Source organism: Phocoena sinus, chromosome 19 (genome assembly GCF_008692025.1).
Source record: "Phocoena sinus isolate mPhoSin1 chromosome 19, mPhoSin1.pri, whole genome shotgun sequence".
NCBI lineage: Eukaryota > Metazoa > Chordata > Mammalia > Artiodactyla > Phocoenidae > Phocoena > Phocoena sinus.
This window is the reverse complement of record NC_045781.1, coordinates 531802-547904: the sequence shown is the minus strand read 5'-3', so window position 1 is coordinate 547904 and position 16103 is coordinate 531802. Positions and strand designations below refer to the sequence as shown.

Genomic DNA, 16103 nt, shown 5'->3' with positions numbered 1-16103 from the left:
AAACACACACACACACACACACACACACACACACACACACACCAGGGAAGATGCATGTCTGGAAAAAAACTGAGAAAGCCTGAAGCCTTCACACTGGGTTGATTAGTAAATGTCTTTCCCTGCATGGAGCCAGTCCCTGAAGACTTGGACAGGTGGCTTAATGTAACAATTAAGAGAGCGACAATCCCATCACTTTTGCATAATCACAAGAGTGACATCTGTCATATTCAAAGACCCACACTCAAGAGAAGGGAACTACACAGCTGTGTACACCAGAGGGCAGGAGTCTTGGGGTCATCTTAGAACTCTGCCTGCCTCAGTGATTCTTGCTAAGACACATCTGCCTGAGAAGATTCATGCTCTTCTCACGTGCTTGATACTTGATAAAAAGCAGTCCAGGGATTTCCCTGGCAGTCCAGTGGTTAGGATTCAGCGCTTTTGCTGCGGTAGCCCAGGTTCAATCCATGGTCGGCAAACTAAGATCCTGCAAGGTGCGGCCAAAAAAAAAAAGAAAGCGAGAAAAAGAGTGTGTATATATATGTATAACTGAGTCACTTTGCTGTACAGCAGGAATTAAAACAATGTTGTAAATCAAGTATAACACTTGTCTCTTGAGTATTGGTCTTTTTTTTTTTTTTTTTTTTTATAAATTTATTTATTTATTTTTGGCTGTGTTGGGTCTTCGTTTCTGTGCGAGGGCTTTCTCTAGTTGTGGCGAGCGGGGGCCACTCTTCATCGCGGTGCACGGGCCTCTCACTGTCGCGGCCTCTCTTGTTGCGGAGCACAGACTCCAGACGCGCAGGCTCAGTAGTCGTGGCTCACGGGCCTAGTTGCTCCGCGGCACGTGGGATCCTCCCAGACCAGGGCTCGAACCCGTGTCCCCTGCATTGGCAGGCAGATTCTCAACCACTGCGCCACCAGGGAAGCCCTTGAGTATTGGTCTTTTGAGTGGTGAGCAGCTGAACTTGGGTTCGGTACCAGCCTCCTCAAGTTACACTGATCTTTTTTTTCAACATTTTCATTGCCCCCAAGAGAATCCTCCTACCCACCAACCATCTTTCCCTTTTCTCCCCTCCTCCGGCACCTAGAACCACTTATCTACTTTGACCCTCTATGGATTTGCCTATTGTAGGTATTTTGTACAAATGGAATCATACGATGTGTGGACCTCTTGTGTCTAACCGCTTTTACTTAGCATAATGTTTTCAAGGATCATCTATCTTGTACCATGTGCCAGTACTTCTATCTTTCTCCTTGCTTAATAACATCGCACTCTATGGAGAGACCACATCTTGTTAATTTGTTTACCGGTTGATGGACATATGCGGTGTTTCCACCTTTTTGCTCTTATGAATAATGCTGCTATGAACATTTGTGTGAGGGTTTCTCTTGTACGCAGGTACATATATTTTCAATTCTTTTGGATATATACCCAGGAGTGGAATTGCCGGGTCAGGTAGTGACTCTATGTTTACCTTTTCGAGGAACCATCAGACTGTTTTCCACACCAATAGCACCGCTCAGATTAAATCCTGCCCCTTTTGTGTTTCCACAGCTCTCGGTGACTCCCAGTTTACAGCACTCAGTACATCTGGCAATGCGTTATAGCTCTTGGCCTGCAGACCTATTTCCTGCACCAGGTCCCAGATCCCTAAAAACAAAGGTTACTGTCTGCTGTCATATTCATTTTGACATTCTCAGTCTTGTTATACGTAAAATGGAAGCGAGCTACTGGAATTAACAGATAATGTCACTGGGGAAGCTTTGTTTCATGAAAGTGGTTTCCTCCCCTGGTCTGAGAGACTTACCCGAAGAAACTACTGGTTAGGAGTGAGAAAAGAAAATCCTGACAATTTCTCTTTCACACTCACGAAGTTGGATTTTTTCCTTTTCCAATTACGTTGTATTTATTCATAAACTCTAAGAACTAGGAAGCAAGGTTGCTATATCATATGAGTTTATTTCCTGTTTTTACGTCTGGTGTTCTTCCTTTAAAGTGCTCTTGCACAAGGTTCTCCAGGAGCAAGTCATGCTCACATTCTGTCATCTGTCACTGTTTCCTCCACACTGGCTAGCATGTCCTGCCTCTCTTTCATTTCTTTTCACGGACGCCCCGGATTTGCGGTGTGTATAGCATCCCTTATTTCCACTTCCTTTACCAACTTTTGCTCTGTGTTCAATCTCTTCTTTTCCATACGTTTTCTTCTTTTTGATCTAATGACTAAAAGTAGACATAACATTATTTAGATACTAATAAATCAGGAATTAGAGACAAAAGTGGTGAGGAAGTGTATGGAAAAATAAAGGAACAAACAATGGAATTTTCAGGCTTTCATGAATGTTATTTGTCTGATAAGGATGGTGAAAATTGCATTTCGAAATTATTTTCCCACTTTCTGTATTCAAGCTTTATAAATATCCAGTTTTAAACATGTATAATATTGTAAATAAACTATACTACAATTTTTAAACATTTAGAAAAGTTATAATTCAATGCAATGAAAAGACATTAAAAAATATTTTCTAAGAGTACAAGTGCGGTCTGCCTCAGTAAGCATCAATTATCTCTTCTACTCTTGGCCTCTCAGCCTCTCTCTGACTGTCTCTGGGGTGGTTAGAGAGGAGATCCATGCAGTGCATGCTTAACAGTATTGAATCAGACACTGCAATCTACATCGTTTTGCTCTAGAAATTTTTTTAAGCAAGTACTGAAGAATCTCAGAACTTCTACAAAATTAGGTTTCTGTGAGCATATATGTTGTTCTATCCTCACAAGGATTTGCAGGGGTAGTGGGCAATTCTCACTGGGGCGTCTCTGACCTGGGGTTAGTAACCTCTGTTTGGCGGGCCTGCATCCCATTTCCACATCAAACTGAGGCAGACAGCGCAGGAGGGCATCTGCCTGTCTGTGGTCAAAACTCGGCAACAACACGACATGGATAAGTATGTCTAAGGGAAATGTTGAGTCCAGGAAAAGTCTTGTTTCCTGAACTATCTTTTCAGTCCTTGGAATTGCCTTGCAAAAGGAATCAAACAACCACACAGCTGTTTGCCTCTCTGTGTAATTTGATGCGAATGGCTCATTCCTGCGTGTGGCGCTGTAAATATTCATTAGCTTTGCCATGGAAAACCCAACCATCATTGTCAGCTCAGCTTCCCTTGGATTTTGGATCCGACAAGATAAGCTGGTTGACCTTCTACCTGAATGAATGAACTTTTCCAGTTCCTTCTCACTCTCTGGAAGGAGGTGCGTGGACTCATCCTGGCCCTCATCCTCAGAGCCCTCCTCTTCATCTCCTAATAATGGTATCTTGACATTTTTATAGAGTGATGCAAGTTGTTGTTTTTCCTCAGCCTGTACCAGTCGACTGGAGGACAAAATAGGTAAATTTAAAAGCACAATTTTCCCACTAAATCATCCTGTCTTAATCTTGTGACTTTCTGACGGCAAAGGGGTCACTAGTACATGGGGGAGGAAGCAGAAATAGACTTAAACCCAAATAATTATAGAACTAAATTAATTATAGAAATATAATTAGAATTATAGAATTCTATAGTTCTATAGAGTTATAGAACTCAGATTGGGGCTGACACGCAGAAAAGGGGCGAGTGATTTGGAGCCAGGTGACAGGAATGGGGCACTCGGGCTGGGCACAAACCTCCATGATCAAGTTCAATAACATCTTAATGCAATATTTTACAAAAGAAAAGTTAATGCCAACAAATCCATGAGGAACATAATGTCAACATTTTAAATAAAGGTAGCATAGGTACCGCTGATTTTTCCTTTCGCTTAGTCTCCAATATGCTTTGGCCCGACATCATCACTGATCATGTATTTAAAATGTTGATATTTTGTTCATCATGGATTTTTGAGGGCATTAATTTAGACTTAAAAATATTGCAATAAATTATTATTTTTCTTGACTACTGAGTTTCTTGACTGCTGAACCCCCTTAAGTTTTGCACTGAGGTGAGTGCCTCGCTCACCCCACCCTAGGCCCAAACTTGGAAGTGGATCATTGAACAGGTATTTCTGTGTGAAGTGAAAATGGGTAATAGAGTGTTCTACTTTTTCCTAACATACTTACCTTCCTAATTGTGTTTGACTCATGTAATAACAAACCATTTTAGGGTTAGCTTATTTGTGTTCTAAGGGGCTGTGATGGAGGAAGGGGTGTAGGGGGAACATTCCAGAATCATGCTCTGTAGCAGGAAGAAATGGCCTGATTGTAAACACTGTTACAGATAATCAGGAAGCTGGAACAGGACCAGATTTTGGGTGAGGAGAGTGAGGTGGTCGCTTTAGGTGCACAGTTTAAGGGGGTGCCAAAAAACTCAGTAATGGGGATAAATATTTTGACTTAATATTGTAAAAAATTGAAATGAGGGGATTTCCTGGCGGTCCAGTGGTTAGGACTCAGTGCTTCCACTGCCTAGGGCCCAGGTTCAATCCCTGGTCGGGGAATTAAGATCCTGCAAACCTTATGGTATGGCCAAAAAAAAAAAGAGAAAAAGAAATGAATAGGAAAAATCCATGATAAACAAAATATCAAAATTTTAAAGACAGGATCCATTAGTGCTGTGATGAACGATATGGGAGACTGAGTCAAAAGGGAAAATGTGAGTCCCTATATACATGTCTTTATGTATTATTTTACGGTTCTTCTTTTCCAAAACATTAAAGTAGTTGAAATATATATATATATATATATATATATATATATTTTTTTTTTTTGCGGTACTTGGGCCTCTCACTGTTGTGGCCTCTCCCATTGCAGAGCACAGGCTCCGGATGCACAGGCTCAGCGGCCATGGCTCACGGGCCCAGCCGCTCCACGGCATGTGGGATCTTCCCGGACCGGGGCACGAACCCGTGTCCCCTGCATTGGCAGGCGGACTCTCAACCACTGCGCCACCAGGGAAGCCCCTGAAATATATTTTAAAAATTGAAAAGTGCTGTATCATAACTCACAGCATTATTTTAAGTTTAAATACTTTATCTTTACCAGAAACAAAATTTATTATAACTTTACTTTCCTGGTTTAAGTGAAATCAAACTCACCAATATATTTTCAAAAATCTACTTCTGGAAAAAATTAACCACTAAGACTTATGTAAAAACATGTACTTTGGGCTTCCCTGGTGGCGCAGTGGTTGAGAGTCCGCCTGCCGATGCAGGGAACGCAGGTTCGTGCCCCGGTCCGGGAGGATCCCGCGTGCTGCGGAGTGGCTGGGCCCGCGAGCCATGGCCGCTGGGCCTGCGCGTCCGGAGCCTGTGCTCCGCAACGGGAGAGGCCACAGCAGTGAGAAGGCTCGCATACCGCAAAAAAAAAAAAAAAAAAAAAAAAAAACAAACATGTACTTTGGGGCACATATTTTTCCTTTTGCCTCAGGTTCTAAAATGCCACTGGGGGCAACACAAATGTAAAAGCTGTAAATGTTGACATTAGCTCAGTAATTTAATTGGACACTGAAATTCCAGGAGGATACGTTGTAGTGAGTTACTTTAGAAATCTTCATATGTTAACATCTTTGTCTAGAGTAATGAAATAAACCGAAATTCTAGTTACATAAATTGAGTCATAGATAACCCACCACCAAATACTGGGGACACTCTCTCCTTAGCAAAATTTCTTCAATTTTACCTTTAATTTTGCCTTCATTTGACATACTCCAAGTGGTCCTAAAACGGCTACCTTAAAAAATATCCCGTACATGGCAATACATTTCCCATGTACACACTTAATTCTGATAGAGTAAATAATTCAGTACTTCCTCAAGCTGTTTCTGATGGGATATAATGGAGTCCTGGAACTAAATCCTAGAATAGGAATCAATGTGTTGTTCCTGACCAGAGTAGCATGATGTCACGGTGCGGCTCGCTTTCGTCTGACACTAATTTCAAAATGATCACATAACCTGAGCTTGACCACAAGCTTTATTTGTGCGAACAAGATGAAGTGTCTTCCCTAAATGCTACTATTACCCCTACTATTGCATTGATAATAAGTTTCTAGTGAAAGAGAGAGTGGTCACTCTTTTCTGCTTTGCACTATTAAGAGTCCTTCCAAAGTATCAAGTTCACTCTAGAAAGCCACATTTTGGGAGGATGACGGCATCTCTGACTGTGGCTTTCAAACATTTTTGACCATGATCCACAGTAAGAGATAAGATTTACCTCACAATCTTGAGTCTGAAAAGGTTGGAAATCAGCATTTACTTTTTGTTGTTGTTGTTGACTACTTTGGCTCTTCGTTGCTGCGTGGGCTTTCTCTAGTTGGGGTGAGGGGGGGATACTCTTCGTTGCGGTGCACGGGCTTTCTCACTGTGGTGGCTTCTCTTGTTGCAGAGCACGGGCTCTAGGTGCACAGGCTTCAGTAGTTGTGGTGCGTGGGCTCAGTAGTTGTGGCTCACTGGCTCTAGAGCGCAGGCTCAGTAGTTGTGGTACACGGGTTTAGTTGCTCTGTGGCATGTGGGATCTTCCCGGATCGGGGCTGGAACCCGTGTCCCCTGCATTGGCAGGCGGATTCTTAACCAGTGAGCCACCAGGGAAGCCCAACATTTACTTTAATACTTTCTATTCTACTAAATTGTATTCTGTCCTGTTTCTTTGCTTGCTTTTTAAAAAATTAATTTCTATTTTTACTTAAAAAATTCTTTTTATCCAGTTTCTTTTAAATTTTTTCATTTATATCATGACCCAACATGAATATAGCCCACATTCTGAAAAACAGTGTCTGAAAATGTATAATGACCATAATAATTTAAGGATTATAAGAATTATCACCATCATCATCATTACTATCACAAAATAATAACCTAGTTAACTTGTTATGTCTTACTTAAGGATGGTAAAAGTTATTCACCATAGACTTACTATATCATGTAGGAAATGGTGATCCCACATATCAGGGCAATACTGAAGGCTATACACACAATTGTAATTACTTGAACAATAGCAGGTCTATGAGGAATCAGTGCTAAAAATGGAAAAAAAGTTCTCATAAAATCTCATTTTAGGTGTGACTATCAGTTAATATAATTGTTAATCATATTGTTTTGGCAGAATGGGAGACAAAATCAGAAATAACCTTAAAAATAGTATTCTTAACTAAAAAAAAAAAAAAACCACAGAGGTTAGATTGTACAGCCTGTGTGGACAAATATAATTTGAATTCCCACCCAATCTCTGATTCCTTTTTCCATCTGCTTCCTGTCTTTGGTCAAAGCCCTCTCTTATGAGACTGGATCCCTGACTCAGTACAGCAGAACCGGCCATTGATGTAGCTGAAAGGAGAGTGGCCTTAGTTTTGCAACTCAAGTGTTGCCCAGATGGTCTTAGGTTGTGTAGTGCTGTTACAAAAGGAATATTGTAGGACAATTCAGAATCTAATTCCGCAAACCTGTATTGGGGTTGGTATTTAGGCCCACTGAATGTGCTACAAAACCTTGGATGCTTTTTGTAGACTCAGGTGTACCACTTCTCCCATTATCTGAAATAAAAATAAATAAACAGAGCTATTGTTGGTACAAACTGAACAAAAGAGCAATTGACTAAGTACATTACTCAACCACTTGTAGGGACTTCCCCGGTGGTCGAGTAGGTAAGACTCCATGCTCGCAATGCAGGGGGCCCAGGTTCAATCCCTGGTCAGGGAAATAGATCCCGAATGCTGCAGCTAAAGAGTTTGCATGCCACAACTAAGATCCCACGTGCCGCAACTAAGACACAGCACAGATAAGATAAATAAATATTAAAAAAAAAAAAAAAAACCCACTTGTAAAAATCTGACAAATTGAAGTGCCTACTCCTTGTTGCAAACGTGGCCTTCCCTCACTTTCTGTCCCTTCACTGGTTCAATGACTGAGCTGAGAAATACTTTGAGATTCATACCTCAATGTGAAGTCAGCCTGACATGACAAAAAGAACCTGGACTGTAAAAATGCTTGCAGATTAAACGCTTAATTGTAGACCTTAGGTGTGGTTTACACAGATGTTCATTCTATGATTCTCTCAACTTTTCTGTGTTTTCAGATTTTCTTAATGAATATTAGGGGTGGGGGGGTATGGGTTACAGTCGGTTTCAATACAATGACTCCTGAAAATTGGTTGCTGGAATTGGCAATGGGAAGGTCATTGGAGACCTAGTCAAAGGAGATGTTATCGACGTTCATGAGTGAAACAGGTTTGAGAGAGAACAGGGGAAAGGAATTGGAGAGAGCAAGTTTTGGAAACTTCCTGAAGAGTTTTGCTGTCATGCAGGGAAGAGAAATGGGGGCAGCTCCCAGAGGGGGCTGAGGGATCAAGAGACGAGTTTTGTTTTTTAATATGGGAAAACCGACAGCATGTTCATATAAGAACGGGGATGATACTTTTAAATACTGTGATGTTCCTGGAAAGGGAGAGAGAATTGCCTGGGGTGTCCCCAGTTGGCCTGAGGGGATGTTAGCTGGTGCACAGGTGAGGGGTCAGCCTTGGCCTAGACAGGAGGAAAAATGAGAAGGTACAACTGTGCTGGATCAGGGGATGCAGACACTCTGTCAAGTGCTTGTGTTTTGTCAGTGATGGAGGAAACAAGGTCATCCCCTAAGAGCGAGCCTGGGGTAGATATGTTGGGAGTATTTGTGGGATGAGAAAAATAGACGTGAAAGTCACCAAGTAAAAGGGGAGGGTAAATGAACTAAGGAAATGAAGTAGCTTTCTTTCTTTCTTTTTTTTTTTTTTGCCACGCCACGTGGCTTGTGGGATCTTAATTCCGTGACCAGGGATTGAACCCAGGCCCTGGCAGTGAATAAGTCCTAACCACTGGACTGCCAGGGAATTCCCTGGAATAGCATATTTTAAATAAAATTCCCAGAAATGGAATTGTGGGGTATATTGACTCTATGTTCTTATTTTCTATATCCTTGATGGTCTACCATTTGGGGCCTTCATCCTGGGAAGGCTCCACCTCTCAGGGCTGGCTACTTCCCAGAGACAGCAAGCGACTCCCCTGTGGTGTCTTTGATATTCAAACCAACCATCAAACCCTCACACACCAGGCCAGTGCTCCCTCTGCCCTGAATCACCCCAGGGCCAGGTACTGGACACCTGAGAACCACTCCTATAGCCCAGAGCCCACCAAAGTTATTCAAACTACGCAACACTAAGCTTCCTCCATGTACCTACCCCACCTCACCCATTCCTACCCTCAAAACCCCCAATAGAAGCTCTGGGCCATTCTCTCCCCTCTCCTCCTCCTGCCTCCTAACCCACTCTGGTCCTTTCCCACATGGCCTGGCATGCTGTGCCATGCCTTCTGTTTCTAGGATTCCGTGTGTAGAAACGTCTTCCTTCATGACGATCATGTCCGTGTCTGCATGTCTTACCATACCTGATTAAAACAAATCCCAAAACAAACAAATTTCAACACTCTGGGTCAAAAAGTGAATGCATTCTTTTTATAAGAATTGCCAGTTGCGCTCTGTAGAAGTTGTACTCATTCCTAGCCTACAAACAAGATATGAGATTATCTTTCCCTACTCCTTTGCCAGGAGAGTTTGTTGTGAAATATTTTGCCTATTTTCAACATGATAGCTGAAAACTGGAATTCTAGTGTATTTTCAATGTGTATTTTCCCTATTATGAGGTAGACATCTTTCCATATAACCAAGAGTTGAAGGTTACAGGAGAAAATGGGAGTCTTCCAGTGACCTGACTAGACAATTCTGTCTCTCTCTCTGTATCAGAAGCTACACTTGGGACCCAAAGCTCAGGCGTGGCAGAGGTCTCAGTGAACCTCTACTGCCATCTCACAAGACAAGTTAGTGTCAAAGTAAGGACTAGAATGTGGGCCTTCTGACACCTTGGCCCGAACTCCTTTTCTGGGCTTTGGTGCTGGGTGGGGGGTGGTGAACTGGGAAGTGAAATATTATAGCTGGGCTTTAGGAAAGGTAATAGCGTCTTTGGGGCGGATGGAGGGATGGATTAATTGTGGGGTTTTTTTGTCCTGTATTTCCTGATGCTTTGACCTCTGTGCTATTTTCTAATCCGCCCCAAGCAACATCATTACTAATCCAACCATGGGGCGGGGGACGCCTTTTTCTAATTTGCACAAAGGGGCTGTACAGGTTAGTGACAAGCAGCGCGGGGTGCCCTCTGGAGCCACACAGCACAGCAGCTTCGTGAACGTCCATGGATCCCACCCACCCTCCCAGATGCCTTGACTTACCAGTACGCCCTGGGAATGGCGTGGGTGTAGTACGTGCTGGAGCTATACGGACGTTGAAGGGGATCAGAAAGAAGAGACAGGTTTAAGATGCACTTAGGAAAATAAGATGTAACTTGGTATTAGATGAGGGGGCCTAAAACGTAGTTTCCAAATAGCTAAGATGGTAAATGTTCTCAATAAATTTATTCCAATGCCTAGTATTGATAGAAATGCGTGGCTTAATTTGCAAAAAGCATGGTGCTCTGCTTGCATCCTGTGTTTCCTTTGATGAATCTGGACCATTAAGAACACATTGCATTTGGGTCCTGGTCTGCTTTTGCAGTCACGCAAGCTGGGAAACCTCCTCCCAAGCTGAGGACCTGGAGAAACTTAGCACAGAGCTGAAGAGGGCTGTGCTCTCATCAGGTCGGAGAGCCGGGGCCAGGGAGGGCCCAATAGTCACAGCCCTTCTGTCACCCAGCTTACGGAGAGTGAAGAGTATAGGATATAATTTCCAAGCAATGCTTATCTAGTTTTATTATTTTATGGACCACGCTACTAACAAATATACAAGAAGAGACACATTGGGCTTCCCTGATGGTGCAGTGGTTAAGAACCCGCCTGCCAATGCAGGGAACACAGGTTCAAGCCCTGGTCCTGGAAGATCCCACATACCGTGGAGCAACCAAGCCCGTGCGCTATAGCTACTGAGCCCGCAAACCACAACCACTGAGCCTGCACTCTAGAGCCCGCGAGCCACAACTACTGAGCCCACGTGCTGCAACTACTGAAGCCCACGTGCCTAGAGCCCGTGCTCTGCAGCAAGAGAAGCCACTGCAATGAGAAGCCCGCGCACTGCAACGAAGACCCATGTAGCCAAAACTAAATTAAAAAATTTTTTAATCTTAAAAAAAAAAAGAAGAGACACATTGATATAGCACCTAAGAGGACCCCAGAATACATTCTCATTTCACTGAACGAATACTAACAATGACTCACCTCTGTGTTTTGAGAAAGCTCCTTGAACGTGAGATAATTGAAATTCCTTAGCGTACAGTGTGGGCTTTTGGGTGACATTTGTGGGTCTTTGTGACTGCATATAACCTGGAAAAGAAAAGTAGCTGTGAAATATAATTACTCCTTTTTACTTCCTCTAAAACAAGTTAAATCATGCTTGAAGCTACCCATTAAGCGTGTTGTTTGTCCAGCTGGTTTGAACTCACCTGCATAAGGCAAGCACAAATGAAGTGGGAATTCCATTAAAAACAAAAATAAAATGGCAAAAGAACTTTGAACCTTGTCCATCGTTCCAAAACTGCTAGTTTGTTATCGTATGGGTGAAAGGAAGTATTTAGTTGTAGGCTAGCATCTGTCCTATATTTCTCTGAGGAACTAAGGAGCTCTTCTCACTACAGAACGTTTGCGTTCTGACTGGGAACCACCAGTGTGAAGCCAGCTCACGTTGCCACATGGAATTCTTTCACGGAACCAGGTCAGCCAGTGGTGAGCCTAACAGAATGAGTGAGTGCGCTGGGAGGGATGCTAAGCTCTCGGGTACAGATGTGAATAAGAACAGGTCCCTGCCCTCAGAGAACGTCCAGATTAGTGAGGAGGCAGATAGAAATCAATTATAATCCCATGTGAGGCCTTCCCTGGCAGTCCAGTGGCTAAGACTCCGTGCTTCCAGTGCAGGGGGCCCAGGTTCGATCCCTGGTGGTGGAGCTAGATCCCACATGCACGCCACAACTAAGACCCGACACAGCTAAATAAATAAATAAATATTTAAAAAAAAATAATAATTCAATGTGACACATCATAAGAAGCCAACAGAGAAAACAGCAGGGCTCTGTGTTCAAATACCTGAATTCTAACCCTCATCTCTGGCTTCCTAGATGTTTGAGCTTGATCAAGTTACTTACCCCTCTGAGCTTCAGTTTCCTCAGCAGAAGAACAGGACAGGAACTAGTACCTACTTCACAGGGTTACAGCGATGGCTCAGTAAAGGAGTCCATGCAAAGCTCAAAAAGAGTGTAGGCACTGAACGTTAGTTCTGGTTGTAAAATGGGAGAGTGTAATATTTGCAATAAAGCAATTCAGTACTCCTCCAGCCTCTGGGGGTGCTGTTCAGAAACCTAGACCCAAGTGGTCATCTCCAGAAGTTTCTTTAAAGGAGATTAAATGAATCATCTGAAAATGTGGAGATGGGATAGAAAACTAGATGGCATGGAAGAAGGTTGTCCCCTGGACGTGCCCTTTGCCCATCTGGTAGTTCCCACAATACAGAAGACAGGTTTTCATTCCTCCTACCAATTAGAATAAGTGAACAGACCAGAGACCTTTCGAGGCTTGTAAAGTCCCCTGGGGTTAGGAGCTGGTTCCTCGTGTGCTGTGCCCCAAAGGGCAGCTGTCCTTCCTGAATGTCAGGAGATGACAAGGCAGGCCTCCAGATATACGCCCGCTGTGGACCATGAAGTTTCTTGCTCTGCTCTTACAACAGCCCAATCTGCCTTCCTCCCATCCTGCCATGCCCGGGGATGAGCCAGGTAAGAACAAGCGCCCCACGCTCTCTCTCTAAATCCCGCAGTCTCAGAGTCGCCCCCAATCAAGCCTGTCTGGATGAGTTCATCTGCTGTGTCTCTTTGAACTTAGTTTGGGGCTCCCTCTCGGTACTGTGACCTTTAGACTGGATTTAGGTCTCTCAAGCTCCCCATGGACACCGCTGTCTTTGGGGCTGGTCTGGGATATCAACTTCCCAATGGTCACTACTGCCTTGCCCAATCCTCATCCTCTGTCTGTGAACACCTGGCTCTTCCTAGACTTGGTTCTTACAGTCTGTGCGCCCAGCCCAGCTGGATGAATCCTACAAGCATCAGAATACCACTGTGAGTTAATAATGCTGACAGATGTGTAGAGAATACAAGGTCAAGCTATGAGGATTAGGCCAAGAGATAAGATCTTTCATAATGTCACCAAAACCTTTCAACAGAGTCCCTTAAATCCAGAGGTGCCTGACCTGTTCTCTTGGCTTTCTTCCAAAGTAGTGTGTCCGGCTGCAAAACTGTGTTCCCAACCTTCGTCATATGTCTTATAGGACTATTCCTCATTGTCACCTTTACCAAAATTTGCCGTCAGTGGCCATGTCCAGCCGTCCCAGTCAGTTTAGCATCTCCACAACCCAGGTGGCAAGTGTTATTCACCCCAAATAATATTGTTAATGATGTTGGAGCACTACAGTGTGGATTGTATTGTAGTTTTTTTTATTGAAGTGTAACTTCAATTGTGTAACTGACATTAACATTATATTAGTTTCAGGTGTGCAACATGATTCGCTATTTGTATGTATTGTGAAATGATCATAAGTCTAGTTAACATCTGTCACATATACATATTACAACATATATAATTACAAAATTTTTCTTGTGATTAGGACTTTTAAGATCTACTCTCTTGGGACTTCCCTGGTGGTCCAGTGGTTAAGAATGTCTTGTAATGCATGGGACGCCGGTTCGATCCCTGGTTGGGGAACTAAATCCCACATGCCGAGGGGCAACTAAGCCCTTGCATCACAACTAGAGAGCCCGCACACCACAATGAAGAGCCCACACACTGCAACTAAGACCCCACACAGCCAAAAATAAATAAGTAAATAAATATTTTTTTTTAAAAAAGATCTACTCTTAACATGGTGGTTGCCAAGGGTGAGGGGGTTGGGGGAGGGATGGAATGGGAGGTTGGGGCTAGCAGATGTAAGCTTTTATATAGAGACTGGATAAACAACAAGGTCCTACTGTATAGCACAGGGAACTCTATTCAATATCCTGTGATAAATCATAATGGAAAAGAATATATAAAAAACGAATGTATATATATGTATAACTGAGTCACCTTGCCGTACAGCAGTAATTAATGCAACATTGTAAGTTATCTATATTTCAATAAAAAATAAAGACAAATAAAAACATTGACTTTCTTAATAACTTTCAGATATGCAATACAGCGTTAGTAACTACAGTTGTGACGCCATACATTACATCCCCATGACTTATTTTACAAATGGATGTTTGTACCTTTTTACCCCTTTCACCTATTTCACTGTATTGTAAAATTTTAAATTTTGTATTTTCCTGCTGCCTCAACATACCTGCAAACAGGCTGTGAGCACCCCTCCCAGGTGACCAGGCTTATCAAGTGATAAGGCTGGTCCCTGCTACGAGGGGCTTCCTCTTTGCTCTCCCCTGAACATGACCTAGTAACATTCAAAAGCACCAATGACATACCTCATGCCTATCCCTGTGTATTCTACCCACACCCCTAATAAAAGCACTTGCCTGTGGGCTAGTCTTCACTCTCTGCTCCCCACCTGCTTGGCTGAGCCCGCTCCCTGGCTTGCAGCATGTGTGGACCTTCGTGGCATGCCGTAACTCCGTCTTTCTAGGACCTGTGAGTATAATAAACTTTGTTTCTTCCTGCTACTCTCCTGTGTCTCCTCTTATGGCTGCACCTGACTGACCATCACGTAAAAGAACATAAAACAGTGTTCATAACGTTATTTATAATAACCAAAAAGTTATTATAAACCCAAATGTCCATCAACTGATGAATGGATAAACAAAAAGTGTATATCCACAAGATGGAATATTATTCATCCAAAAAAAGGGGAAAAGTACTGATTTATGCTACAACACTGATTGACTATGAAAACATTATGCTAAGTGAAAGGATCCAGAAACAAAAGGCCACATTATATCATTCCATCTATATGAAAGGTCCAAAATAGGAAAATCCATACAGACAGAATGTAGATTACTGGTTGCCAAGGGCTGGGGGGAGGAATGAATAGGGAGTAGAGTAATTGCTAATGGGGTTTCCTTTTGGAGTGATGAAATGTTCTGGACTTAGATAATTGTGACAAATGAACAATATTGTGAATATACTAAAAACCACTTTAAAAAGGTTAATGTTATGATATGTGAATACCTCAAGAAAGCTATTGCTTTTTCAAAAGACTTTCCTTTTTAGAGTAGCTTTATGTTCACAACAGAGTTCCCACGTACCCCCTGCCCCCTCATACACACACACACACACACAGCCTTCTCCATGATTGACATCCCACACCAGAGAGGTACATTTGTTACAGCTGATGAACCTACATTGTCACATCATAATCAAAGTCCCTAGTTTATGTTGAGGTTGACTCCCGGCATTACACATTCTATGGGTTCTGACAAAGGTATCATGACATGTATCCAATCTTATAAAATGTCATACAGCACAGTTGCCCTGCTGTAAAAATCCACTATGCTCCACCTATTCACCCCTCTCTCCTCCCCCAACCCTCTGGCAACCACTGATATTTTCACTATCCCCATAGTTTTCCCTTTTCCAGAATGTCATATGTTGGACTCATACAGTATGTAGCCTTTTCAAATTGGCTCCTTTCACTTATTAACACTTACTTAATATATTCTTTAGTAGTATGGTTCTCCATGTCTTTTCATGGCTTGGCAACTCATTTCTTTTCAAAGCCTCAAAGCTCTTTTTAAAATAAGGTGTAGTTGAGTTTATTAGTTTCAGGTGTACAACACAGTGATTCAAAATTTTTATAGGGCTTCCCTGGTGGCGCACCTCTGCGGCCTCTCCCGTTGCGGAGCACAGGCTCCGGACGCGCAGGCTCAGCGGCCATGGCTCACGGGCCCAGCCGCTCCGCGGCATGTGGGATCCTCCCGGACCGGGGCACTAACCCGTGTGCCCCACATCAGCAGGCTTACTCTCAACCACTGCGCCACCAGGGAAGCCCGACTTTGGGTGATCTTAAGTGCAGCCCATGGACTACAACTCCCAGAAGCCTGCACAGGCCGCTGTCTCCCAGCAGCCTGAGTGCTCTTATTGGTCGGAGGCACGCCACGGTGC

At 43.1% G+C, this 16103-nt stretch overlaps 1 protein-coding gene across 1 annotated transcript; it reads right to left on the bottom strand.

The window, feature by feature from the left end:
• Nucleotides 1-1971: 1971 nt before the first annotated feature.
• On the bottom strand, nucleotides 1972-11808 carry C19H19orf18 (chromosome 19 C19orf18 homolog). The gene is made up of 8 exons (XM_032613306.1): nucleotides 11378-11808; nucleotides 11193-11297; nucleotides 10215-10256; nucleotides 7407-7496; nucleotides 6464-6513; nucleotides 3996-4036; nucleotides 3202-3410; nucleotides 1972-2221 (listed from the first exon to the last, which is right to left on the bottom strand). The coding sequence occupies exons 1-8, from the start codon at nucleotides 11496-11498 to the stop codon at nucleotides 2103-2105; spliced, it is 777 nt and encodes a 258-aa protein (XP_032469197.1). The 5' UTR covers nucleotides 11499-11808; the 3' UTR covers nucleotides 1972-2102.
• Nucleotides 11809-16103: the final 4295 nt, after the last annotated feature.

What these genes read in the sequence shown, in the direction of transcription:
- C19H19orf18 (XM_032613306.1), bottom strand. Translation starts at nt 11,498, where the DNA reads ATGGACAAGGTTCAAAGTTCTTTTGCCATTTTATTTTTGTTTTTAATG. An exon ending in GCCATTCCCAGGGCGTACTG is followed by an intron (nt 7,497 to 10,214) that starts GTAAGTCAAGGC and finishes TTTTTATTTCAG; the next exon opens with ATAATGGGAGAAGTGGTACA. An exon ending in GGAAAAGTTCATTCATTCAG is followed by an intron (nt 2,222 to 3,201) that starts GTAGAAGGTCAA and finishes GTCTACTTTTAG; the next exon opens with TCATTAGATCAAAAAGAAGA.